General features: G+C 28.2%; 4 protein-coding genes across 9 annotated transcripts; 2 read left to right on the forward strand and 2 right to left on the reverse strand.

Moving 5' to 3' along the window:
- The first annotated feature begins 83 nt into the window (after positions 1 to 83).
- On the forward strand, positions 84 to 15,271 carry LOC124424420 (galactosylgalactosylxylosylprotein 3-beta-glucuronosyltransferase P-like). Of its 4 annotated transcripts, none has more exons than XM_046963446.1 (7): positions 84 to 283; positions 2,432 to 2,581; positions 10,044 to 10,125; positions 10,223 to 10,413; positions 10,528 to 10,933; positions 11,283 to 11,440; positions 11,755 to 15,271. In XM_046963446.1, the coding sequence occupies exons 4-7, from the start codon at positions 10,234 to 10,236 to the stop codon at positions 12,151 to 12,153; spliced, it is 1,143 nt and encodes a 380-aa protein (XP_046819402.1). In that variant the 5' UTR covers positions 84 to 283; positions 2,432 to 2,581; positions 10,044 to 10,125; positions 10,223 to 10,233; the 3' UTR covers positions 12,154 to 15,271. The 4 variants fall into 4 exon arrangements, with proteins under 4 accessions (XP_046819402.1, XP_046819404.1, XP_046819405.1 ...); XM_046963448.1 differs by lacking the exon at positions 84 to 283 and adding an exon at positions 1,975 to 2,252; XM_046963449.1 differs by lacking the exons at positions 84 to 283; positions 2,432 to 2,581 and adding an exon at positions 3,884 to 3,950.
- On the reverse strand, positions 12,503 to 17,585 carry LOC124424419 (putative Dol-P-Glc:Glc(2)Man(9)GlcNAc(2)-PP-Dol alpha-1,2-glucosyltransferase). Its single transcript, XM_046963445.1, has 4 exons — positions 17,260 to 17,585; positions 16,818 to 17,148; positions 16,568 to 16,707; positions 12,503 to 16,474 (listed from the first exon to the last, which is right to left on the reverse strand). The coding sequence occupies exons 1-4, from the start codon at positions 17,446 to 17,448 to the stop codon at positions 15,737 to 15,739; spliced, it is 1,398 nt and encodes a 465-aa protein (XP_046819401.1). The 5' UTR covers positions 17,449 to 17,585; the 3' UTR covers positions 12,503 to 15,736.
- A 567-nt stretch (positions 17,586 to 18,152) lies between these two features.
- Positions 18,153 to 21,747, forward strand: LOC124424422 (protein abrupt-like). 3 transcript variants are annotated; one of them, XM_046963450.1, is made up of 4 exons: positions 18,153 to 18,266; positions 18,810 to 19,001; positions 19,110 to 19,286; positions 20,743 to 21,747. In XM_046963450.1, the coding sequence occupies exons 2-4, from the start codon at positions 18,819 to 18,821 to the stop codon at positions 21,406 to 21,408; spliced, it is 1,026 nt and encodes a 341-aa protein (XP_046819406.1). In that variant the 5' UTR covers positions 18,153 to 18,266; positions 18,810 to 18,818; the 3' UTR covers positions 21,409 to 21,747. The 3 variants fall into 3 exon arrangements, with proteins under 3 accessions (XP_046819406.1, XP_046819407.1, XP_046819409.1); XM_046963451.1 differs by lacking the exon at positions 18,153 to 18,266 and adding an exon at positions 18,296 to 18,611; XM_046963453.1 differs by lacking the exon at positions 18,153 to 18,266 and adding an exon at positions 18,296 to 18,519.
- A 238-nt stretch (positions 21,748 to 21,985) lies between these two features.
- On the reverse strand, positions 21,986 to 25,925 carry LOC124424416 (actin-interacting protein 1). The gene is made up of 14 exons (XM_046963443.1): positions 25,784 to 25,925; positions 25,409 to 25,509; positions 24,941 to 25,062; positions 24,759 to 24,849; positions 24,522 to 24,669; positions 24,254 to 24,421; positions 24,004 to 24,172; positions 23,743 to 23,871; positions 23,548 to 23,652; positions 23,113 to 23,430; positions 22,894 to 23,013; positions 22,564 to 22,722; positions 22,341 to 22,491; positions 21,986 to 22,232 (listed from the first exon to the last, which is right to left on the reverse strand). Exons 2-14 carry the CDS (start codon positions 25,422 to 25,424, stop codon positions 22,123 to 22,125), a joined length of 1,806 nt encoding a protein of 601 aa, XP_046819399.1. The 5' UTR covers positions 25,425 to 25,509; positions 25,784 to 25,925; the 3' UTR covers positions 21,986 to 22,122.
- Positions 25,926 to 26,965: the final 1,040 nt, after the last annotated feature.

The raw sequence follows: 26,965 nt of genomic DNA on the forward strand, positions 1-26,965 counted from the left end.
CCGTTGCTGTGACTGGTGCTGCCAGGCAACAATCATTCGTAAGAAACATGCGCGAGTTTCAAGTCCTATGGCACAGTAGGAAAATTGCTGCGTGTTAGAGCCGGACACGGGTTCTCCTACCTCATGCCAGTAGCACCCCTTCATTCGAAGGGGTGGTAGACGTTAATTTCTTCTGACGGTTGATTGTACTAGTGCGCGTTCGAAAGATCGTCATTAAAAGGCCGCGCGAATAAGCGGATTATTTTCCACCGTTGTAAAATCATCTACGCTATTTAATATCATGGTGAGTAAAATGCTACGTCGAAATTTATTTTCGAATTTTTTTACACGTACATCGGACTCGACTACTCGTACAAAAAATTTCTTTGAAAATTTTCATATTAAGCATGCACGTCTACGCCAATGCATTTGAACTATTATTTTTCTTTTTTTCGTTCGTAATTATTTAACGTTCATTTCGCATCTCTGTTATCGTTGACTTTCAAAACAAAAAAGAAAAAAAAAAGATAAGAAAAAGAAAAATAATTTCTTGTTTATTTTGTTTAAGCCTCTTTCATTTACATTCCTTTTCGATTACGTACGATCTGAATCGAGCTCTCAATTGTTTCAACCCCTTTTTCCTCAAAATTTTTCATCCCTACTCTAAGCATCTCTAGTACTCGAAGCATATATTTGTTGGTGAATTTATGTACATTGATATGTTTAAAACATAACAGTGGATTAAGAATAATCGAGAAGATACAACGCTTTGTATCGACGAGATTGTCGTTGTATCGTGGTAGACGTGAAAAAACATGGAAGAGATGTATCGATAAAACTTTTGCAAAATTATTGTTTCTGTCTATTATATTTAGTGAAATAAAAAAAAAGAAAGAAAGAAAAAATGAAAAATAAAATTTAAAAAAAAAAGGAAAGAAAGTCAATTTTTAGGAAAATCGTTTATGTTTCATATATATGTAACTACATTTCGTACATTTTTTCGAGTTTGAAAAAAAAAAAGAAGTATGAACTTAACCTCGACTTTTTTTCCTCTGAAAAATCAAAACTTATATTCGAGCTACGTATGTATTTGAGTATCGAGTGAAAAAAATGATTTGATACTTGAAATACGATGAAGTGATGTATTCTTCTCAACGAATAATTCGAGAAAAGAATTTCTTATAGAAATAGAACACAACCATCGTTTTTGATGGTAATTTTCTAAATGCAGTTCGATCAAGAAAGTGGCGCTATCTCTGCATAGATCGGGTCACTATGTATATGGGGCTAGCACTCATACCGGAAGGTCAATAAGTAAAGTGATAACCTATTTGACGCAGCTTAATAATGACGTTTAAGCTCTCTTTTGCGCGGCAGTTGCTAATAAGCTTTCAACCTGGATTATCACTTAGATTGGTTCTACCAATGATCGTCTTTCGAACCTAGAATTATTATTATTTTTTTTATATCGAACAATTCTAAAAATAGAAATATCTGTATTACATATACATAGGTATATGTGTATGTATGATTACATTGCATAGATTTCCAATTTATCAATTTCATGTATGAAGAAAAAAAGAAAAAAAAAATTTTTTTCCAAGCAATTCTTACATATTGTTTAGCAATTACAATTTAAATGTAAAATTCAATAATAAATGTTTTTGTCTTTTATTTTTATTTTTTTTTTTTTCGTTCAATTTAAATTGAAATAATTCGGATTAATGTAATCTTACCAATATTTTCTTTTTATAAATATTCGAATATTAGAAAAATCCGTTCGATTATCGAGTAGTCAAACGTTCGCATATTATCGAATATATCAAATCGAATAATAAATCATTGTTGAACATTCTAATGTAATTTCGATATCAGTCTTACATCTCAAATGTATTTTCATAAAGTAATATGACGCAAGATTTGCGAGCCGTGTAAAATCTTTTATTTTTTTTTTATTTTCATTTAATTTATTAATTAGATCAAAAGTTATTATATAAAATATTTCTCTTGCGTAAAACAACATTCGAACATGGTAAATAAATGTTCAAGAAAAAAAAAAAAAAAAGAAAAAAAAAATAAATAAATGGAAAAAAAATATTTTCAATCTTAATGTACATAAAGATATCGTAGTGTGTAATAAAATATCGTAGATAAGTCAGTGAATTTTTGCGTTGTAATAGATTTGTCATAGTAACCAAGTCGACATAGTGGCACGTTTGCTTTTCACAGTCGAGAAGATAATTTAATAATCGCTATGATCATGAGTAGTGAAGGTACCTCCTTTTTCATATTATTTTCAACCATTTGGAATATTACGTTCGTTATTAAATTTCTTTATCTTTCCTTCAAGAAAGAAAAAATGAAAAAGAAAATAATTGGACTGTACAAATCTCTTATATATTTCCAATGAATCGATCATTATTGAGTTTTTTCATTTCCTTCTTTTGAGTAGGAGTCACTGTTTCCATCATCTCACCAAGTGAAGATCTTGCTTGAGGAAGCGAAGTTTATTGGAAGGAGAAGAACATGTTTTCGATTCCGCAATCGTAATTTCCGGGACATTTCGCAATTGTGCTTGGACGATCAAGTTTTAGCTTACTAGGTGAGTATACTATATCAACGTGTATAAATTCTTCTTCATATATCAACATTTTTTATGATCATTCTCATTTAATTCGCGTCTTTCCAACCATGAAATTTTATATTATGCTTCGCCAGCTTCTCATTTATTCGCATATTATCGCATTACGTTTCGTTTACTCGGTTATTTTAATTTACATCCTTTTACGAATATTCGAGATATTTTTAATTATTTGTATTTGTATTATTTTCAAAAATTATATATATGAATATCTTAAAGCGAACGAAATCAAAATAATATTCTTTTCGTTTCTTTTAAATCGTTATTGAGAAAACGTTTGAACGTTTCTCGATAAATGCGTGAAATGCATCTGTCGTCGAATTCGCAGCAAGTTGCATTACTTATTGCAATATCGAAAGATCCGTTAATTAAGCTTCCCAGATTCTACTATATGTTACACATATGTCTTGGTAGTCTGGATCAATATGCCAGTATATACACTAGAGAGGTGTAGCGAGAGAATGAAGGAGAGGAACGGAAAAGAGAGCGAGCGAGAGACATCACATGGTATCTGCTGACTGTGGTTATCGACCACCACGCCACACGAAAAGCACTGTTGTCGGGCCCCTTCTCCCTTTCCTTTCTCCTATAAACAAAAAAAAAAGTCATCAAATTCAAAGAGATTTCCGATTACTGTAGGTCCTATCAAAACAGATACATACATCAAATAGTAAAACTTTTTCAACCAACTCTTTCAGATGAAACGAAACGAAACGAAACGAAACGAAACAAAACGTTTTTTCTTTTTTCTTTATATTTAACTTTATTTTTCATTTATTTTTCAAGAGCTCATACAATTATTATTTCATTTATCATCGTATAAATCACAAATCATATGTTTGCATCTGGTAAGAGATCTATTATGTAAAGAGAATCATCGTTAATTCGTTTATAAATCGATCGTACTCGTTTCGTACGATTTATCCTTCCTCTAATATTTATTAAAACGAACACGCAACTTTAACAACGTGAGAGCTACTAACATATATATATATATATATATTGGTTATCGAAGAGAAAGAAACATAGAAATCAATAGAGTCAAATAAAAGCGCGGAAGTAGCACGTGACTAGGTCACGTGAATTATCGAATTATCCGTTTCCTTACGACTTGGTTATAAGGTAGTCGTTTCTCTTGAATATACTTCTTGTAGCAAAGGGGAACGCGTTAGAAACGATAGATATAGGTACATAACTCATCTATATCTCTCTTTCTTTCTCTTTCTCAATGTTCTCTTTTAGTCATTTAAACGCTGAACCGTCACGTTTAGTAGTTATACGATACGATACTTTCTTGATGCGAGTGCAGAAAGTAGAGGAAAACAAGCTTGTAAGTTTTGATTGTTCGATGATTATCTCCTAATTTATCATATAAAATCATGATTAATTTTAATAATATAAATTATTTTCTTTTTTTCTATTCGTTTATTTTCTTTTGACATTGGAACATTTCATTTTCCTTTCTTCCTTGATAATATTTCAAGAAACGCGATAAGCCGCGATAATTTTTTATTTTTATATTGTTAAATATTTTCATTGATATTTTGTAGTATTTGCTCGATGATGACATTTTATCTATAAACATTGAATAAATGGAAAGTTCTATAGATAATTATACAAGCGTAATATATAGAAATAGTTCCATAAATATATTTTTTTCTAAATTCATAGGTACTACGTTGTCACATTAAAGTTATGCGGATTATTTAATATATTAATTCACAAATTGAATTCTTTTACATTTTTATTGTATTTCATAAACGTATTTCCTTAAATTTAGATTTGAGATAAGAACACCTCTCAATCGACTTTCTTTATTATTCATTGACCTACTTATCGTTTCTCGTGTGTGTGCAATTTAAAATGTCTCCCTGTATATGAAATGATAAATAAATTAAAAAGTTCGATGATCGATATCAAGCAATAAATGAGATTAGAAAGGAATTACCTATATCATAAGGACAAATTCGCATTTCTCAAGAATTATTTAGTATCCTGATAGAAGAACGAAGGCTGTCTCGTAAAAGAAGATTTTACGGTGCTCGAGATGTAGATACCATATATATATATATATATATATATATATATATACATATATATGTATATACAATACATGGATAAAGATACATCGTACGAGGCGCGTAAAATTCAAGCAAATGCGGGCACTATATGCGCAAGATAGACCGACCGCGCGCTGCGCCATTCCGATCTAACCCGAATGAATTTCCGAGGTCGAGCTAGTGGATAGTACGCGAGTTACTGCGGCCGCAGACGATTCCCAAGTTCGTCAGTCGCGGCTCGGCGACGAGCGTGCACGCGTTTCGTTCGCGTTGTTCGCTCGTTCGGTTACGAAGAAATCTATTAATTTTTCTTTTTTTCTTTTTCTTTTATATATATATATATATATATATATATATTTTTTTCATTTCTTCTTATTCTTCTTCTTTTTCGATCATTGAGTAAAACTTTAATTTATAGATGTTAAATTTTTCGTTTATGGGAAAGTAATAGAGAAAACGACGCGCACACACGAACGCGCGCGCGCGCGCGCGCATACAAAAACCGATAGTGAGATGAATCATGCCAAAGAGAATAACCAATGAGAGGAGAAGACGTACGAATTCGGCCGACATGCTGTTAGTACGCTCTCAGGAGTAAGCGCAAAATGTTATAGCTAAAAATAATTTTAGAACCGACGATTAGGAGAAAAAAGATGGAGAAAGAGGAGGAGGAGGCGACTGTTTTTTATTCTTTTTATTTTTCTTCATTCTCGCCTTTGTATCTTTATTTTCTATCTTTTCACGATTGAGATTAAAAAATCGTAGAAGGGTATAAGTTCTGTGATAATAATAGCGACATTTTTATTTCTCTTTTCTCCTCTTTTTTTCTTTTTTTTCCTTCTCTGTTTTTCTTTTTTTCTTCTTCTTTTTTCTTTTTCTTCTTTTTTTTTTTTTTTAAATTTTATTTCACGGAGTAGGCTCGATCACGCGTAACGACTTCTCATATTAAACCTCAACGCACGTTTCGCGTGCTTCAATCTAAAACGCGCATTCATATATACGCAAATGTATATACATATGTGTGTGTGTGTGTGTGTGTGTACTCCCGTGCCGCAAGATGTAATTAAATCGGACTTTCAAACTTTCAGTCACGCGATTTCCTCCTATCATCCCGTTGTGGGTGGATTTGGTGCGTTCACGCGAGACTGATATCTAAGTGATATATTACTTATTTATCGTTCTCACAATATTTCGAAAAATATTTTGAAAGTATTGAAAACGAGAAGTGTAACAGTGTCAGATACTCGATCGCAAGAAAAAAAAAAAAAAAAAGAACTGCTTTTATTGTTCCCCTTTTTTTATTATTTCCTTGTTCTTTATTTTTCCTTGCGATAAGATGTTTTCGTTTATTTTTACGTCACACTAATTATGCGTAATATATATGTATTATTAATACTTGTTTTCAATTATTGCTTACGTAACTGTACGAGAAAATTTCGAGTCGAAGATAACAATACATACGTATCTATGTACATATATATATATATATATTTACCTATCGTATCAAATATATGAGTGATACACATATACATAGGTAGATAATGTACACCCATATAATTTTGTTAGTTTGTTCTCGTTTATTCTACCGCAAAAAAACGTCAACTTCATTTGCGTTCATGCATGCGGTTAAGCCGCGATACGAGGGCGGGATACTTTTCGTCGAATTTGCTGTAGCACGTGTTCAATGGTTATGGTTCGCTTACGTTTTATAGCTAAAGTATACCTCACTCGTTGTATATTTACCATTTCGTATATCTCGATGCTTTTCTCCCTCTCTCTTTCTCTTCTGATATACGCTATAGTAATTTTTTAATCCTTTCGAGAAAAATGTAAATTTTTGATTTAGATTAATCATTAGATTAAACACTTGATCAAATAATTATCTACTTTTTACGATAATAATTTTTCTTAATCTTTCGTTTCTTAGAATATCAATTTAATTTAATTCTATTTATTTTAATTCATTTTATAATTTAATTTAATTCATTTAAATCGTTTGATTTTTTCTTTTTTGTTAAAATAATAAGAGTTTCTAATTAATTTTTTTTTCTTTTTTTTTTTTTTTCTTTTTTTAATTCAATTTATCTTATCACATATTTCCATTGTCATTCTTCTTCAAATTTAATTATACGAAAATGTACTATAAAAAAAATTTCTCTTTTATTTCAAATGTTAATATGTAAAATTTGCCTGTCGGTAGATAACCCGTTCTACGCACAATCATGAATATCTGCCTTATTGAATCTGTCAAGTTTTTACGAATTCGAATAATTTTACAAGGAGTATTAGTAGTTTTAATACATTTTTTTAACTTAAAATTAAAAGAATTTTTTTATTTTTTTAATTTATAAAATTTAGATTATTTTCATATAATCATTGATTGATATGTCATGTGGATATAATATTGGTATGACAAATTAGGCCAAAAACAATGAAATAAAAAATATAAATGAAGTTCAAGATCTAATATTCGTAGAATTTTAAAAATAATAATATAATTGTAGACAATTTTCAAAATTGTTGATTACAATTTTATTTAATATGCAATAAACGAGAAAGAAACAAAAAAAAAAATAAGAAGAAAAGAAAAATAAACTAAAAGCGTTTTAATTATTTTCACTCACTTAATTTACACACTTTAATCTATTTAAAATTTAAATTAAATGATGTTAGTAAGAACAGTGTTTTCTTTTTCTAAATATTAACTTTGGAACAGATTCAAATTTTCTACTTATAAATATATATGTACATATGTATATATATATATATATATATATATATATATATATATATATATATGTATATATGTATGTATATATATAATAATAATGTGTATAGAAAGAAAATTAATCTCTTTCGTTTAATTTAGGAACATACATACATACATCATATTATACCCGATGATGACAATTATAAATCTAATATTCTAAAATCGAATATTCAAATGTTTTAAAAAAAGAACTCAATATTAGAAATTAATATATTAAAAAATTTCGAAGTTGACTGATTCTAAAACTGAAAAAAATTATAACTGATTTTTAATTCATTAAAATGTTAACTACTTTTTACACATAATAATAATAATAATCCATAATATAATTACTAGAATAAAAATTAATGAAAATGCCTATTGAAGAAACCAAAAAAATAACCCCTATCAACAATTTATTCTACACGTATCACCTATATGAACGTTCAATAGAAATAAACACGATTATATTTTTTTCTACACGAATAGGTAATATGAAAGGTGAACCGTCCCGTACGACATGTAATCAAGTGTGACGCATTATTATTGACTGTTAGTTTATATATATATACATTCAACATTTTTGTTGTCCTTTTTATTCTAGAGTTGTACCTTTCTTTACTTTTCTTTTCTCATTTTTTTATTGTGTTTCTATTTTTTTTTTCTTTTTTTATTTCTTTCTTTTTAATACCAACTAGGTTGCGTGCGAGATACTTATACGTAGCAATATTATGCATTATGCAGAGAATGTATATGTTAGTCGTGTGATCGCACGCACATCGATTAGAACGGCACGAGTGTGTTAGTGACGTCCTTGTATATTATACAGCTAGTAAAACACGATAGATTATTTTATGCAGATTAAGGCTTAGTTTATAGATGTTGAAGAGTGAAAGAGTTTCAGATTATAAGACGCCATACACGATAGTTCTATGGAGCTGAAAATAATTTCTTTTTTTTTTTTTTTTGATCCACGTGTCATCGATGCAAATTATCATTGAATATTAAATGACGAACATTCATGATATAGAACTTTTAAAATAACTTTTAGGATTTAATATTCATTTTAAATGTTACATTTTAAACAAATTTTTTAGCAAATATTTATACGTGAATGAAGGCAAACATCTTATTTTTATTTATATTATACAAATAGTGAATAATGAGTTTATGTTTAACTTTTTTTTCTTTCTTTTCTTTTTTTTTTTTTTTTTTTTTTTAATCAAATAATATCAATCGCAAACACGATTCGTATGTATGAATTAAAGTAAAATGGATTTTAATGTGGCTATTAAAAATTTGCGGCTTTGTTTTACATTGAAAAAAAAAAAAAAGAGATCAGTGTATTTTTCAAAAATTACCCTCATATGTAAATGTATAATTTGTCGAGATGACGAGTAGAGTAAAAAAAAAAGGTAAAAGTGGACGATCGCAAGCGGAAAAACGTTTTTATGTTACATCGCGGATCCTGGTTGATGATGGCTTAATTGGTCGCTTTATTCGCCATAGGAAGAGACATAATAGACGACTCGTATCGACGAACGAATCACATGTTTTCTCTCTCTTTCTCTCTCTCTCAGCTCACAAATTTCCATCTCGTCCCATAAGAAATTTGTCGATTCATTTTACAAGACCAGATTCGATTTTACATTATCTTATCGTTGTCTCTCGGATACATTAATAGCGGTTTATCGACAAAATTTCAACTCACGACGGATGTTCTTCCTGTTCTTTTATCGCATTACGCCTTCGCTGCATGTCGCTAAAAGTTTATCCACGCGTTTCTGTAACCTCCTCGAGATACATACATGTACGTATATTATAGTTTTGGCATTCATATATAATTGATCGAGTTTATTGATAAAATTGATAATAGTATTGATAAATTTATAAATTGATGAGTATATGTATATATATATATATATATATATATATATATATATTTATTTATTTATTTATTTATCTATAAGTATAGTAAATAATAATATAATTATCTTTGTATTCAAGTACTCATATGTTTATATATATATATATATGTATCTATCTATAATTTTTTTAATTGATATAAATATTATATATATTATATTATATATAATAATACATAAAATTAATTAATTTTTATGTATGTGTGTGTATGTATGTGTATGTATAAATATATTCGATTCAATAAAAATGTATAATACCTGTGGTGATATTTGAAAATATTTTGTTTTATCTGTTCAAATAAAATTCACAAAAATCATATCAAAATTTTTGTTAAATTAATAAAATGGATCATTTAAAAATAAAATAAATAATTTTTCATAATCAAAATGAAAATTCGTTTTTACTTGTCACATATAAATTATTATCATAACAAGGTAGACGATAACTAAACATTATTTCATGGCTTATCACTTTTTTAATTTCTTTTTTGCACATTTGTATATCTATCAAAAATAATAATATCTATCAGAGGTATTCATGTGTTATCAAGATATTAGTTTGATTATTTCATTATCTAAAATGAAATTCATAAATAGATTGTAAATAAACGTTATCATATTTAATGATCATTATATCTTTTCTTATCAAAAATGTAGAATATAATCATAAATTTATAAATTTTTCGCAGGTCAGAAGACGTTAAAGTCATAGAAAGGAAAAACGACGTCGACGTAGGCAAGATATTCAATGTGTACAGCATTATCATCCAGGTATTATACGAATAAATTAAAGAATTTAATATCATTCATTTTTTTTCAATAAACGATCGAACATAAAAGAATGTTTTAATAATCGTCATTGTTACAGGCATTTGTAAGATGAAACCGTCCATGAAAATGGGAGTGATCGCCTTGATTGGTGTTTGTGTGGTATTTTATCAATATCACCTGTCTACAGGAGTTAGATTCGATCAGGCGATCGATTTTAGTGCCGGTGGATCTATCGATGATGAGGTCGAATCTCATCAGATTAAGTTCCCAAGGTTTACCTCAGATATGGTAATAGAAATCGATTATTGATATTAAAGAATAAAATACAGAATACAAAAAATTTATATATGTATGTTTTTTTTTCGTCATATAATTTTTCTTAAAATAAAAATAAATTCACAGGTAATGAACGCGGTACGTAGAGTACAAGATTTGAATGGTCTCAGTCCAGAAGTTGGTACATTATTGATCAAAGAAATATGGTATCAACTCAATAAAAATGTTCTTGAAACTACGGAAAACGAATCGCGAATTTTACGACCTTGTTCAAAACTTGTCATTTCGAACGTCGCATGTATGCCTTCCTTATCATCATCGTCCACGAAGAATGAAATATCTTTGGATCCTCTCTACATTATAACACCGACTTATCGTAGACCAGAACAAATTCCAGAGCTCACTAGGATGTCTCATACGCTTATGTTAGTTAAAAATGTTCATTGGCTCGTAATAGAGGATGCATACGTAGCCACGAAACAAGTTACGAGATTACTCGAACGTACGGGTTTAAAATTCGATCATCTAACAGGTGAGTCTTTTTTATTATTGATAATCTTTTAATTAAAGATCTTTCGTTATCGTTTAAACCGTTTTTTCTTAGTACGGAACTTTTGTATTTTTAATAACTCTCATCCATAATAAAATATGTGTGTATGTATATGTATATGTATATACATAGAAGTCGTCGAAAATTAATTGAACGAAGTGGATCAATTGACGATCAATTTGAAAATATTTCAAAAAAATATTTCTAACGAAAGAACATTTCATTGATCGATAAATTTCATTTTGATTTTTTTACGTGATAAATATATATATATATATATATTTGTATTAATAAATAATACGAATAAAGTAACGATCGTTATTCGTTTCAGCGCCAATGCCAGAAAAATATAAATTTAAAAATGGTGCAAAACCACGTGGCGTTTCTAACAGAAATCGTGGCTTGCAATGGATAAGAGCGAACGCAACGAAAGGTGTACTTTATTTCGCTGATGATGATAATACCTATGACATAGCTTTGTTCGACGAGGTAATACGGCTTCTATGATTATTTTTTTAAAACCCTCTACAAATACGCAGGTTTCAATCTTGAATATCTTTTTTTTTAAATCAACAAGATATTAGTTTCTAATCGTTAATTTAATCGGAGTAACATTTAATTGTGTGTCGATTTGTATCCGATCAATATCCTATTATATCATTTATCTCTAAATTAGATATGCTCGTAGAAGTTGATAACACGAAGATATTATTAAATGATAATATTATAATACATACACACGCAAGCACGGACACACATACACACACTTATATCTAAATATTCTCACAAATACTAATTTTCAGATCCGTAAAACGAAAACTGTATCAATGTTTCCGGTTGGTCTTTGTACCAAATTTGGTTTGAGTTCTCCGATTATAAAGAACGGAACGTTTGCTGGTTTCTATGATGGATGGGTCGCTGGTCGTAAGTTTCCAGTTGACATGGCAGGATTTGCCGTGAACGTCAAATTTTTACTTCAAAGGCCAAACGCCACGATGCCGTTTAGAGCTGGTTACGAGGAAGATGGTTTCTTGAAGAGTCTTGCACCGTTAGAACCACGAGATGTACAATTATTGGCAGACAATTGTACAAAAGTACTCGCGTGGCATACGCAAACAAAAAAAAATGAACCAAGTGCACCATTGAATATGAAACTCTATGGGTCGACAAATCTCGTTAAATTGAAGGAACAAATAGTATGATGTCCGGTAAGATACAGCATTATTTGCCGAAGATAAAAATCTCGAGTACTCGTCCGTTTTGTTTTTCGGACCTGTTTCTAACGGATAGGTGCAAGAAAAAAAAGCTATGTGATTTAGTGCCTAAAGTATTTCTCCTACGTGTAATCTAAAGAAGAAAAAGAAGAAGAAGAAGAAAAAGAACGGGGTGTTCTTAAGCTGAACCATCAAAATGACGGCGAAGTCTTTGATCTAACTTTTAATTTAAAGGCAGACTTTTACCTCATAGCCATGAGATCGAAAATGAGTCTCCTGCATTGCAGTAGTATGGTTTACTGTACCATAGTGTTGATATAGTGCATTTTAAATTATGTATGTATGTATATATATATATATATATATATATATATATATACATACATACATATACATATACATACATACATACATACATACATTCACAAAAATACTCTCCCGCGAACAGTACAGACTAATGACCAATTGAGGTGAGTTAAATTGATTCTAGTGAGCATAGTGATAGTGAAAGATTTTTGTGAGAAAGCAAGAAGAATGAGGGAAGCAATGTAAAAAAAAAAAAAAAGCGAGTAACTATCTTGGACCAGTAAATACATAGTGAAAGTGTGAGAGCTCAAAACACAAATCAAATCTGCCTAAGCCTCCAAATATGCACTCAATTGTATTAATGAGATATTAATAGTAATTATGAGATTTTTCTTTGTGTACCGTATTTGGACAGTCTATGCAGTCATGCCACAATCACAAATTTCAACTTCCGATTTTTATCAGACACATTGGATATCGATTCCATGTTAAAGCTTTTTGAACAATAATATAATATTGTAAATAAGTATTACCAATGCGGCATATTATTAAGCCGGAAGAATATTCTATGAAAAACGGTATATTGAATTAATATCTTGAGAAGATCCTTTTATTAGATAAAAATATAAAATTCAAGGATACTTGAACTGGTGATTATAAAAAAGTGATCCAAATCATATTATATATTTTTCGTTTTGAAATATATTGACAATTAGGTTTGATTTATTTAAAAATTTTTTTTTTTTTTTTTTTTTTTTTTTTTTTTTTTTTCTATAATGAGCATAAAAAAAATAAATATATTTATTCTTGAGAAATAATTCTTTTATATTATTTTAAAATTTTTTAAACAGAATGTGAGAGATAAAATATGTCTTTTTATATCTCAAATGACTTAGATCACTTTTATAACCATTGGCTTATTTGTCAAAGATTTCTTGATTTTCTTTTCTTTTTTTTTGTGCATGTCTTTTCCATGGTCATTAATAATCATAAATCATTATTATAATCATTCTTTGTTGGTAGGTGATCTTTTCATCTTATTTAAATTATATTTGAACTTTCATGTGAGAGGGAAACTTATCAGTCAAATAAACACCATGAATTTGATAATGTGATCTCAATATTGCATTATTGTAAAATGATTTATTTGTACATAAAGATCATGCCGTGCTTCCTAGGCAAAAAGGTATAAATATCACATATTGTAATAGCAAAAAGAAATTAATATTTTTTTTTGTTCTATTTGCGGCTTATTAACCAATGTTGATTAACTTAATCGCCAGGTAGCTCGTCGAAGTATATAGATTATTAAGCAAAGCGCTCGATTTTTCTTTCACATAATTCCTTTGTTGATCATTTTTTTTTTTGAGAGAGAGAGAGAGAGAGAGAGAGAGAGAGAGAGAGAAAGAGAGAGAAAAAATAGGAAAAGTTTTGCATATCGAGTTATGGCTGTCAATATTTGAATAATTTTTATTGTAAAAGAGTTAGTTATATTCTCAACAGATTTTGTGTAAAGCCAAAGAATGTAATCGTTCCGATAACAAAAAAAAAGTATATATATACCAAAAAAGATAAAAAAAAACAACACTTTCTTATCAAAAAAATACAATCACGAATTAGTAATTGCATTACTATGAAAAACTCTATACTAAGTACTACTCGTATGTAGCCTAGAGGAAATTATTAGATATTTAATAGAAAATCTTTTCTCAAGGATTTATATACAAAGTAATAATATTACAATGAGTTTTCACTTACAATAGCATCTCAATTTTTTTGCTCGATTTCTTTTTAGGCATATATATATATATATATATATATATATATATATATATATATATTTATATATATATATATTACGAGGGACGTTGTAAAAATCAGGGATAACGACGCGAGAGATGCAAGATCAGATTATTCCATTTATCGTGTAATACAGAAGTTGGTAAAAAACAAATATGTACGTATACATATATATATTTTTGCTGCAAATCAGTTTTGCAATGTACAAAAAAATCTTTATATAATTTTTATTTCTCAAGTATACGTCTTATGATTTTTGTATCAAAGTATCTATTTAATAATCCCTTTTAAAATATAAATGAAAAATTAGATATAATTAAGTTTAAATAATGCTGTCATCCCATAATAAATTAGTTCATTTAGGTTTAGGCTTAATTTGGAGATATGTTGTTATTTCTTACAATGCATTGTATAGTATATTGTAGATGGATTATTATACTGATGTAAAGAGTATCAAGCAATAATATGATAAATACAATAATAAAATTCAAAAAATATGTTCTATTATATTAATAATATCAACAATAAACAAAAGTATCACTCTTTCTCGATAAATAATATTAATGAAATTTAACTCCTGTTTATAAATTTGGAATCATTTTCTTATAAGATTCCAATATTCAAATGTACATATGCTTTCCAAATTGTATATGATACATTTTCTGACGATAATTATAAAAAGAAATTAATGACGAAATAAAACGAAAGTTAGATAAACGTCGAAATGATTTTTATTATATAAATCGTCAAATTTAAATCATATATATTATGGATTATGCTACGCGTATGTACGTGTGAAACATTAGTGATAAAAACACTATAAAATTATTATATGCGAGGACTGATCACAAATACTATGAAAAAAAAATTGTTTTCATATATGTAAGAAGTATTCTCAAATTCACTCATCAATTTATTCTAATTTCGTGTGACTGTTAATATTGGAACTACAGAGACTGTATATGATGAACAAATACTAAATAAAAAGAATTAAGAACGAGTTTGTATTTTGTTTAAAAAAAAAAAAAAAAAAAGAAAAAAAGAAAAAAAAGAACAACCTTTATTTTATTTTAATAATTTTCAATTGATTTATAGTACCTTGTAAATATATTGCACGTTATTAAGGATAACAAAAAATAGCCACAATTAAAAAGTCTTAACTTAATATTAGCACAATGGGAAGAAAATAGAAAAGCTTGAATATGTATATGCTGAAGTCTGTACTAGTCTATTTTAAGATACTGAAACGAAATCATTCAGAAATGAAATGTATATCTAATTATATCTTAGATACGATTTTGTCGTCGGGTTCAATATGTGATATAAACTGATGAATTTTTTTATATATACAATGAATTTTTTTATATATTAATGATGTATGTGCTTTTATATAAATGAATCTGATCGAAATAGATTTATGACTTTATTAACAATTAATCAACTATATATTTTCGGAATTATTATCTCACCAAGATATTCTCTGGGGATAAGTTTGATCTTCCCAATAAAATACTTTATTAATGAATATGAAAAATTGTAAAAAATTGATAACTGAATTCGTAAATGATTCCATTATAATTTGCCAAGTTTTGGGTTTTCTCATACTTAAACGATAAAAAATATATGGTATAATAAAATATCGTGGTTCTAATAATAATTGTGGTATAAGAACAATAACTGTGCAAAAAATAAAATTGATTTGTGTTGCAAATCTTATATGACTTATACCATACAGTGTACTATAAATCGTAAAACAATATACAGGTATTAAGATATATTTGAAAATAACATATTTGCCCATAAATTTGTTCCATATATAAAATGTATAATGCCTATTATCTGCTAATATGTACGGATGAACAAGAGTATTGCAATGGACTATAATTGTTATAAGTGCAAAAATTAAACTTGATAAGATCCAATGATCCTGTATATTTTGAAAAAATTTTAAATAATGAGGAATCATGTAAGGCCATAAGAAAGAAAATATGAAAAGAGAAAAATAAAATAATTGTGATATATGAATCACAGGTACATGTGCAGTACGATCTCCAACTACAATACCTCCATTCCAAATAAGAAAGATTAAAAATATTACACCTACCATTATGTAGGGAAAAAGATTAATACTTATTTCAATAAAGAATTTAATAAATGAAATTTTACCATTATTTACTTTGTCCATTATACTCTTCCATAATAACTAGAAAGTACATAATTTTATCATATATTGCTCACAAAAATTATATAAAAATATATCATATGTTTGCCCTTAAATACAATATCTTTTACTTACCTTTAAATGAATTGGTGTATTAATGGCCGTAGATTTTATAGGTTTTTGCATATGTTGATGTAATAAATCCACAATACGTTCCATAGCAAGAAATATAACCCAAATAACATTTGTTTGTCTGATCAGTATGCTTAATAATCCTATATAACATAACAAATACAATGTAACGATACATATTCTTATTATTTCAAAGAATATGTATGCTTGCTAAATACGAAAGAAAATATATATTATATGTTATTATACATACCAACGAAAGCTGAAATTTTATAATATGTTCGAAAATGTAATAATAACATCAATAAAACGATGTTAACAGATACAACATCCGTATAATATAGAAAAAACCAGAAAAACAATGGAGGAAACATTGTAATATTATATGCTACTTCTAATTGTATCCAATCTTCCCACTTATTTTTATGTATTTGTTTCATTAAAGAATACGTAAGATAAAGATTTGCAAATGTACCGAATAAATTGATACATCTTATATACAATATATTACAAAGATTTAAAGGGGATAATATTGCAGCAGTGAGCAAATATAAGCCAGGTAAAGTTGTTATTTTAGAATCCCACTAAAAGTAAATAAATAATTACATATTTTACTAAGTAATTTAACAAATATTATAAACTATTTGTCGCTATTATATATTAGTAAAAATTATAAAAAGAGAAACTCTGTTTACCACTGTAAAATTTCCATCGCAATAATGCAAAACTTGAGGTATATGAAACATTTCATCAATAAAATAATGCGATTGGATTCTATTTAAATATATAAAAAGTGATGCAGTGCTTATAATGAATATTACAGACAAGACATATTTATACATCGAATAATAAATCGATTGAGAATTTTTTTTTAACAATATCATAATTTTCGTTAAAAAAAAAAAAAATAAAAAAACTTGCTTATTTTATTAACAAATAAATATAATCTAACTTCAGGATGTAACGTCTACACAATCATCTAACCTATAGCATGTGCCAGCAAATACGTAATATATATGTCCGAAGAAAAAAAACGTAATATTATATAAACAGTAAGTACCACAGTTATATAAGTATTATAATATTGTTAACAAAGAAAGTTTGTATATGAGTTTATTACTATTATTGTGAAAATTACAATTGATTAATATCGCTTTGAAATTTTTTTTTAATTAAACTTCGCGCTAGATAAAATCGTATAAAATATTTTAACCAATCACGTATGCGATAATACTTGATTGGTTAATGTTTCGTTTTCTTTGATTTGTCATTTTCGTTTGAGCGGTTAATTTCATGAAGTAAATATAAATATTTTTATAAAATTAAATTGCTTTTATAATAAATGTTTATTTAAAAAATGCGTTTCGTATGTTCTTGATTGTTACAATTTAACCATTTCTTTTTGAATTCGTTATCTGATCAACAAATTGATGAAGTTATAAGAAATGTATAAATGAAATGATCAAATCGTTTTTAAATTCCGTGCGATAGTTTATTATTGAGGAAGGACAAATAGTAATGAACCTAGCGAATCTATTGGTAATGAGAACGTAACTAATAAAATCCTGTCTATTTTATTCTGTATGAGTTGGTACGAGCTTGGTTACTGTAATGCCGATTGCCATATGAAAGCGAAGTTCAACGAAGTGTTGTGCATGCCAAGTGTATTAGTTGATCTTGGAAAAAATACGTTTTTTTAAAGGTAAGCTCGATCGATTAATTATTTTGTCAATGTTCGTTCTTATTTTATTTTCTTTAATAATCGTCGCGCATATCGATTGAAAAATCAATTGAGAAAAAAAAACTATCGTGCCAATATTCGCCGTTTCCTCCAGCCATACCTGAGTACAATAATAGATTTGGCTGGAACCTACAACCTGATTAAATAAATAGTATTGTCTGTCTCTGAGTGCACCGTCTAAGTGGCAGCCAATTATATCTTAATTCGTCGCAAGGTATCGCCTTTGTTATTACAAGTGATACTTTTATTTAAGGTCGCACTATCAAAGATTCATAACCTTATTATTTAGTTTATTATTACGTTTACGTGAGTAATTACGTGGTTGAAATAATAATAATTGAAAATATACTTATTTAAATGAGAATGTGATAATTAAAAGAATGTATTTGTATTATAAAAATGTATATATATATACATATGTATATATATAAATATATATATATATATATATATATATTGATTTTTTTTTCTATTATTGCATGAATAATATATTTTTTTACATAGCAAAGAAGCATGGAAGGACAACAATTTTGTTTACGGTGGCATAATTTTCAAAATACTCTATTGAGTTCTTTGCCAAAGTTACTGGATGGTGGGCATTTAACAGATGTTACTTTAAGTGCAGGAGGAAGACACATTCATGCTCATAAAATTATACTTTCTGCTTGTAGTTATTATTTCAAAGAATTATTTAAGGTATGTATAATATAATACACATTTTGTAAATCAGATCAAATTGTAAACTATTAGATGATATAGGAGCATGTTATACAATTTTCTTTTATTTATGATTAATTTTTGTAGGACTTAAGCTCTTTACAGCATCCAGTCATCATATTACCAGGCATGGAATATGGAAATTTGTGTGCATTAGTTACATTTATGTACAGTGGAGAAGTAAATATTTATCAAGAGCAATTACCTGCACTTTTAGCTATGGCAAATACTTTGCATATTCGTGGCTTAGCTGATATTGGTGGGGTAAGACGATGTTCCTTCATGTTTCAAAATATATATGACAAAGTGTGCAAGTTATTGCTGCTTTATTTGAAACTTTGTTATATAATATATTTATAGTCATATGACAAGTTTGTGTGATACCTTTGAAGCTTCGTTATAAAGGGTGTAATCTATGAGAGATTACATATAAAGAGAAAAAAGAAAAAGATAAAAATTTTATTTCCAATTATGTCTTAAAATCATTTTAATGAATTTCTTGAATTAATAAAGGATTAAATGATTTTTAGATTGATTTCTTATACTATAGAACTGTTGAAAATCACATATGATAAAATGAATTTATATTTTAAATTTAATTATACTACCTTGTGTCTGTAGGCTGCATGTCAGAATGTTAGAAAATTCATATTATAATTATTGTGACATTAATTGTTACAATAAAGTATTATATGTTCTTGCAAGAGTCCCAATAATCAAAAAATTGCCTTTTATCTGTCCTGCAAGATTGCTTCCTCCATCTTGACTTAAAAGCCTAGATAAAAATTTGTGGCAACCAATTGGCTAACTCTCTAGCTCAACCTGGGTTAATGTTTCAACCTGTCTGTGTGTTTCATTACCTTTTATGTATCTCATGCATTTTTGTTATTCTTTTTTTACATAAAGTAGATTATTAATAAAAAGAAAACAAAATATATTTATTTAAATGCTACGTGTAGAGAAGTATTTAAAAAATATTTTATTAAATAAATTTGTAGTGGAGGAACAAACTTTTGAAAGTATACTTCTATGAATCTATAATGGTATAATATTCTAAAGCAAATTGCACTGTCGCTTTTTCCTTTTAATCTCTTTATATTACCCTAGGATCGTGTTGTTTTGTTCAGGTCACTTAAACATTCAATGTCGTTCCTCAAGAAGTACCTCACGGTGGAATTATCTGCTGCATATAATATTCATACGTGCATCAAAGGAACGATAATGAATACAAACGATATCCACGAGATCAAGATCGTTGTGTGTGTTGCAACTAAATGCAAGTGGATGCATCCCATGGAACCTTACCCCATAGAATGAATTTACAGGTATATCTAAAATAGCTTTTTCCATAAATCATCATGTTACTAAACTCTTTTATGGAAATTTATAGCTGTGGTCTAAATGTTTGCTCACTTTGCAGAATAATGCTTTAATATTTGTGATGTCTATAACATTTATTATCTAAAAAGTGTCCTTTCTTATTCTTATTGTGTGATCTGAGAGATATTGCATGGATAAATTTATTAGCAATATTGGGAATTCTCAGCTGTTATTAAAAAAAAAAAAAAAAAAAAAAAAAAAAGTAAAAAAAGAATTATATAAATGATAGGTATATACAGCATTTAATGATTCTAAAAGTTACAAAGCTTTCTCATTGATATTAATATCAGATATAATTATTGTTAGATTTTCATCATTAGAAAATGTTTACTTATTACAGAAAAATCCAAGGCATGATAATGGCTTATGTGTTCAATCTCCTGTGACGACTCAACCTCAAGAGAAAACATTGATTGAAGAAACGATAAAGAAAGAAACTAAAGACTGCGTGACTGGAACAGAATCAATAGAATCACTATCAATGCCTGAAGTTGCGCCTAATTTAGAAGAAGAATCTTATAACGAACAAGAAAGTATACCATATTGTGTAAAGACGACACCGTACTATTCGATAAATGCAAAATTAAATCAGAGAGAAAAGGTACCTGGTCTTATTAATGCGTCATCCAACAAATACATGGAGAAAGGATATACAGATAATGCAATGGATGAAACTGCTTCAGTATCAGAAGATATGAACACAGTGCGAACAGACGTAAAACCACCTATTTGGGATTCAAACTTCAAATTTCTTGGCTCATCTGCATCTAATAGAACTTCACATATTTATAATAAATCTAGTGTTACATGTCACGTTTGTGGTAAACAATTAAGTAATCAATACAATTTACGAGTGCACATGGAAACTCACAGTAACAGCTCATACAGTTGCACAGCATGCTCACACGTCTCACGGTCACGGGATGCTTTAAGAAAACATATTTCATATAGACATCCAGTAGCTACACCCCAAAAACGTTCACGGTACAACACTTCAAAACAATAGATTGTTATCTCTTCACCAGAGACACCGAATAATATACATTTCCATCTTAGAGGGGAATTATTTGTAAGTATAGACCAATTTGAGAATGTTTTATTAGTAACATTTTGAAAATAAATGATAAATTGTTATCATTTTTGTAGTAGTTATGATCTCTGCTTCAGGTTAATGAAAGACATTAAATGTATAAAATATAAATAATATAGTTTTTCTCTCGTTATATCTGTAATTTTACAGATAAAGTCAAATGTGTTCAGTCTAATACAGATTCCCCCGTTTTTAAATTGTTATTGTTGTCTTGTTACCGTTACCATTTTAATAAAGGAGAACATTATCAATTAATTTTAATGCTTTTTTTTCTTTATGAAATTCAAACTCGTCTAGAAATTGTACAAAGCTTGTAACAAAACGTTTATACGTATGCATATAAGAAAATTGTTGAGATATAATATTTAGATATATTATCCATAATTAATAATAGTTTTAAGAAAAGAAAGTTTTTATATAATACTCATATCTGGATTAAAGAACTTTAACCGAGGATTAATTATCTCATTAGATAGAAATAAATCACATAATATACTCATTTCCCGTGTTGTATATCAAGAATCGTATTTAAAAATAATATACATTATGTTCAAGCTACTAATTAAATAAATAAAATACATCCAAAGCTCAGCTTTTTCAAAAAACTTGTATAATACTTTAAAAAGATATTTAAATTTTTTCTATACGCCATATTTTAGTATTACAGTCCTGACCAACTGATATCAAAGTTTCTTCATCCAACCAAACTAAACGTGTAATTTGACTTTGCGGATGAGCATCTGAAACATAATAAGCTTCTTAATTGCTTTTCTTCAATTTATATGTACATAATCTGTTCATGCTTTAATTGCACAGAGTTGTTAGACGATCTAATTAAATAGATTTACTTTTTATAATCGTATGCTTGGCTGGATTGGATACGCTCCAAATAATAATTGTAGTGTCTAAACTTCCACTAGCAACCATTTCCGAATCACGTGACCATGCAACACAATTTACTCTTGCATTATGGAAACCCCATTCTCTATTGTGAGCAGGCTATAAAAATAATACAATGGCAAATAATCAAATATTTTGAGTTATAAATAAATCTAATGAAATATAATATACCTTATACTCTGGAACAGCATAAAGGACAACTTTTCGATTTGCGTCACAGGCTACTAAATATTTATTGTCAGGACTGTATGCAACATCAGTAACCGGACCTAAATGTACTACTTCAGTCTTTTGAGTTAATGTTGTTCCTACTAATCCATAAATATAAACCTGTAAATCAGACCAATATAAATTATATAACTTCTGCATATATTGCATCTATATTATACAAGATTCGGTCATATATTGTGAAGTAACTATTTTTATATTTATATATATATACACACACACTCATATATATATATATATATATATATATGTACGTATACATTTTGAACTAACTTTATTGTCTGATGCCGATCCTATAGCTACGTCCGCGTTATCTTGATTAATTGACACACATGACGGTTCATATTCGGTCGGTGTACTTGAAACTTTTCGACCATCTTGTGTAACTATTACCTAGAAAAAAAAGGGGGAAAAAAAAAAGGAAAAAAAAATATCGATATTTTTTGATTACTCCAGTATTAAAAATATAGTAAAAAATATTTTCTTAATTACCTGTCGTACAGAAGCGACGATAACCTTATCCTCAAAAATATCTAAGCCTCGTGGTTGAGAATCTAATTTGATAGAATTATCTGAATACGCACACGTTTCTATGTCTACAGATCTTAAAGTATCATCAATGCCAGCAGTGTATAAAATATTGTTGGCAGCTTTCATTCCATTAATTTGATTTCCATGACCGTTTCCTCGTACACGATCATTTTCGCCTGTTTCTGCATTCCAACTAGTTATATAACCATCGTGAGATCCTGTGTAAATTGTTGATCTGTCAGGGCTCAGTGTTAGAACAGTAATTGGCTTATTATGACCCTAAAAATATTTATATGTATACATATATATATATATATATTTATAACATGAAATAATTTATAAACAATATGATGATATAATATAGAAAGTACTTATTTTATGAAATAGTGTATATACCTTTATTATTCTTATAGGTTTTGAAGGATTATTAACATCCAAATAATTGATAAATCCACTGAGAGAAACAGATAATAAGTGTACACCTTGCCACAAACAACTAACCTGTAAAAAAAAGATTTTATAGAAATGCTCCATCTGTTTTTTGTTTTTTTTTTTTTTTTTTGATCAAAATTCTCATTAACATGTACAAACTTGTTGATCATCGACCGTAGTTCCCATATTGAATTCACTAATTAAAGATCGAGTTTCTACATCCCATAATCTACACGTTTTATCTCCTGATGCTGTTAATAATTGAGTGCCATCTGGTTTCCAGCTGACCTGAAAATATATAATTTACTTTTTATTTTGTTTTATATATATATATATATATATATATATATATATATATGTATGTTTAAAATGAATGAATTAGAGTTATAGATGAAAGAAAAAAATATATATGTTCTGTACCCCGTAAACACCACCTTGATGTGAAGGAGAGCCAACTTCACCGACAAGATCAGATGTTGTTCCATCGTATATAAATACTTTCCCATCAAAGCCTGCAGATGCAAATAAATTTCCACTTGGCGAATAACGTACGGCTTGTACGAAACGAGTGTGTTCCTGTTTCGTCATTCTAAATAAATGAAAATAGTAATAAGTAAACAACAGTATTATGAATCTTTTATATACAAGATATGTTTATGAATTAGCATACTTAAACTTAAATGGTGGACCCTCAAAAACAGCAATAGTATTATCTTCACTACCAGTAATCAATCTAAATGGTCTTGTCGGTCTGAAGTCACACGAGTTGATTGACTTACTTTGACCAGATATTTCACCCACGGATGTACCAGTTTCTGCCATAAATACATGTCCAAATCTATAAAATGTTATATAAATACATTATAAAAACTACACTGATTTAATTATGGATAAAAATAATAATATTAAAAATGATATCTAATAATACATATATTTACCTCTCTCTTCCTTCACCAACAACAATCATGCGTTGACTGTCGGGTGACCAAGCAATATCTTTGATTGGTCCACCAATTGGATGAAATTCATTTTTTAAAATATGTTCTTTATTCACAGTATCCCAAATACGTACTTTCCCAGACTGATCTATATAATATAAATTGTGTAATATTTATTAAACATTAATTTTTTTTTTATATTGATAATATATAATATACTTTGCAAAATATACTTACCGCCTGATGCTATATAAAAACCACTTGGAGAATATTTGGCAAGGTTTACAGGGCAAGAATGTTCTGTATAAATATCAGCAATTGCTGGATTCTAAAATACAGACAATGGTTATAAAAAGAAAAAATATTTCTGAAACTTACAAAAAGGATTGTAAGAAGATTAGCAATAGAAATTCGCTTACATCAATATTTCTAATGATGACACTATTACCATTGGTATATAAGAAATTTTTTCCTTTTGGATCTCCACCTAATACAAGAGGTTGCCCTCTTTGTGTCTTGGGCAATGTAGCAAATATATATTCTGTAATTTATAATTAAAATATAAATTTCTATGTAAATATAAGAAAATATAAAAGATTAAAATATTAATAGAAGGAATAAAAGAAATTTATCTTATAAGTATTTGATAATGATAATTTTTAATTCATATGGAACATTGTAGATTTTTTTATGAAATTAATTTTGTAAAGATATTTTTTATATTTTCTTTCATAAAACATTTATTATTAATAAGATTTGACGTATATAATGGAAAAGATTAATCAACAAAAAAAAAATATATATATATATATATATATATATATATATAAGTATACACATATTTCATTGATGATATATTTATATAGTAAAAAAAATTTAACTCTTACTTGTTTCATATGACATTTCTATATCACTTCTATCCTATTCTTCCTGATGTTTTGACCTTTAAATAGCCTTAGACATCGGCTAAACTCGGATCTGTCGTTTTCTATTAATAACAAATCATGTTCAATGACTTTTATCACTTGTTGTATTTTTATTGTTACAAGTAGTAATACACAGGAAAAAAAAGCATACATAATACACCATACACACACGCACATACACAAAGAGAGTAGAGAGAGAGAGAGAGAGAGAGAGACACAAGAGAAGATATTTGAAAAAAGACTAGCTTCTATAGATAGAATATTCTTTTTTTTTTTTTTTTTGTATAGATAGTAGTACCTGTTGTGTACGTTACTACAAGCACTTTGGACTCTTACCGTTCCGGTACTTGAAACCTTTTGCCGTATCAAATGATATCAGTGATACACAGAAAGATTTCTTTTCCACGCAGATGTCTCTCACAACACGGCAGAAAATTTGTATACCGGGGTAATGTATATTATCTTTAACGTTATAATACAATTTTTAATGTAATATATGTTTTAAACTCGATGGGATATTGTATGTCACAGTGTTTTATTTAAACAGTATGAGGCCGCCGAATTTCCTTGAATATGACAAATCACATATATATCTAAAGAAAACGAGCACGTGCACTCGGCACCACAGTTGGCGACAGATTCCAGCGAACTCGTCGAACACCTCGTCGTCCACCCAACCAGCTTTCCATCGCATCACCACACATACATCTTTATCCTTCCTCACATATACACTTGTTCCCGCCCTTCGCCTTATTTGGACGAAGCGTCAACGCTACCGGTTTCGCCTAAAGTCACCTTTTCATGCAAGCGAATTTTAATTTACGCTATTTACCAATTCGAAAACCGACTTAATCAATGATCCGAAAACCGGTTTGACCAATGATATTATATCTTTGTTAGAAATTTATTCGATGAGCGAACGCATAGATATTCTCAATTTAAAATATATGTATATACATATATATACATTTATGTATTTTATTTTTATAATTTATCAACTTTGAAATGTTACTAATATTATCAAATATTGTATAGATATTTTATTCGATTTTAAGGTTTGTATGTTATATATATACATATATATATATATATACATACATAGAATTTTTTTTTTATATTTTTTAATTTTGAACTATTTTATCCAATGTGCAAAAGTCTACTGCTTTTGTTTATATTCCAGTAAAATTCTTATAGATGGCGCGTCGTGTCCGCGATCAACAGAATTATAAGAATTTTGTAGAAATGAAATATCTATGCGCAAATTAAGATCTATAAAAATATATCATTTAATTTTTATATTTAATTCAAAGATACACATTTAATATAATTTAATCTATAAGCAGGAAAAAAAGGAAGATATTAAAATTTATATAAACAACGAATCAAATTAACAATTAAATTTGTTCCATGACCAATCAGGTTTGAATAAAAATTCGACGCATTTCTGTCTGAAAATTAATGTAATACGTTAAACTAGTGATATCAGTTAGTTTAATATTTCTATTCGATTATTGCAAC

The sequence above is a fragment of the Vespa crabro genome, chromosome 5 (genome assembly GCF_910589235.1).
Source record: "Vespa crabro chromosome 5, iyVesCrab1.2, whole genome shotgun sequence".
In the NCBI taxonomy this organism is placed as follows: Eukaryota; Metazoa; Arthropoda; class Insecta; order Hymenoptera; family Vespidae; genus Vespa; species Vespa crabro.

Excerpts from the sequence above, each read along its gene's own strand:
- LOC124424419 (XM_046963445.1), bottom strand. The coding sequence starts at position 17,448 with ATGATATTGTTAAAAAAAAATTCTCAATCGATTTATTATTCGATGTAT. Across the intron at positions 16,708-16,817 it reads TAAAATTTCAGCTTTCGTTG|GATTATTAAGCATACTGATC; the intron begins GTATGTATAATA and ends TATGTTATATAG. Across the intron at positions 16,475-16,567 it reads ATACACCAATTCATTTAAAG|TTATTATGGAAGAGTATAAT; the intron begins GTAAGTAAAAGA and ends TGTACTTTCTAG.
- LOC124424416 (XM_046963443.1), bottom strand. Across the intron at positions 24,670-24,758 it reads TTTTTATATAGCATCAGGCG|ATCAGTCTGGGAAAGTACGT; the intron begins GTAAGTATATTT and ends TATATTATATAG. Across the intron at positions 22,723-22,893 it reads GATCGGCATCAGACAATAAA|GTTTATATTTATGGATTAGT; the intron begins GTTAGTTCAAAA and ends TCTGATTTACAG.
- LOC124424422 (XM_046963450.1), top strand. The coding sequence starts at position 18,819 with ATGGAAGGACAACAATTTTGTTTACGGTGGCATAATTTTCAAAATACT. Across the intron at positions 19,002-19,109 it reads ATTTCAAAGAATTATTTAAG|GACTTAAGCTCTTTACAGCA; the intron begins GTATGTATAATA and ends TAATTTTTGTAG. Across the intron at positions 19,287-20,742 it reads GCTTAGCTGATATTGGTGGG|AAAAATCCAAGGCATGATAA; the intron begins GTAAGACGATGT and ends TACTTATTACAG.
- LOC124424420 (XM_046963446.1), top strand. The coding sequence starts at position 10,234 with ATGAAACCGTCCATGAAAATGGGAGTGATCGCCTTGATTGGTGTTTGT. Across the intron at positions 10,414-10,527 it reads CAAGGTTTACCTCAGATATG|GTAATGAACGCGGTACGTAG; the intron begins GTAATAGAAATC and ends ATAAATTCACAG. Across the intron at positions 10,934-11,282 it reads AAAATTCGATCATCTAACAG|CGCCAATGCCAGAAAAATAT; the intron begins GTGAGTCTTTTT and ends TATTCGTTTCAG.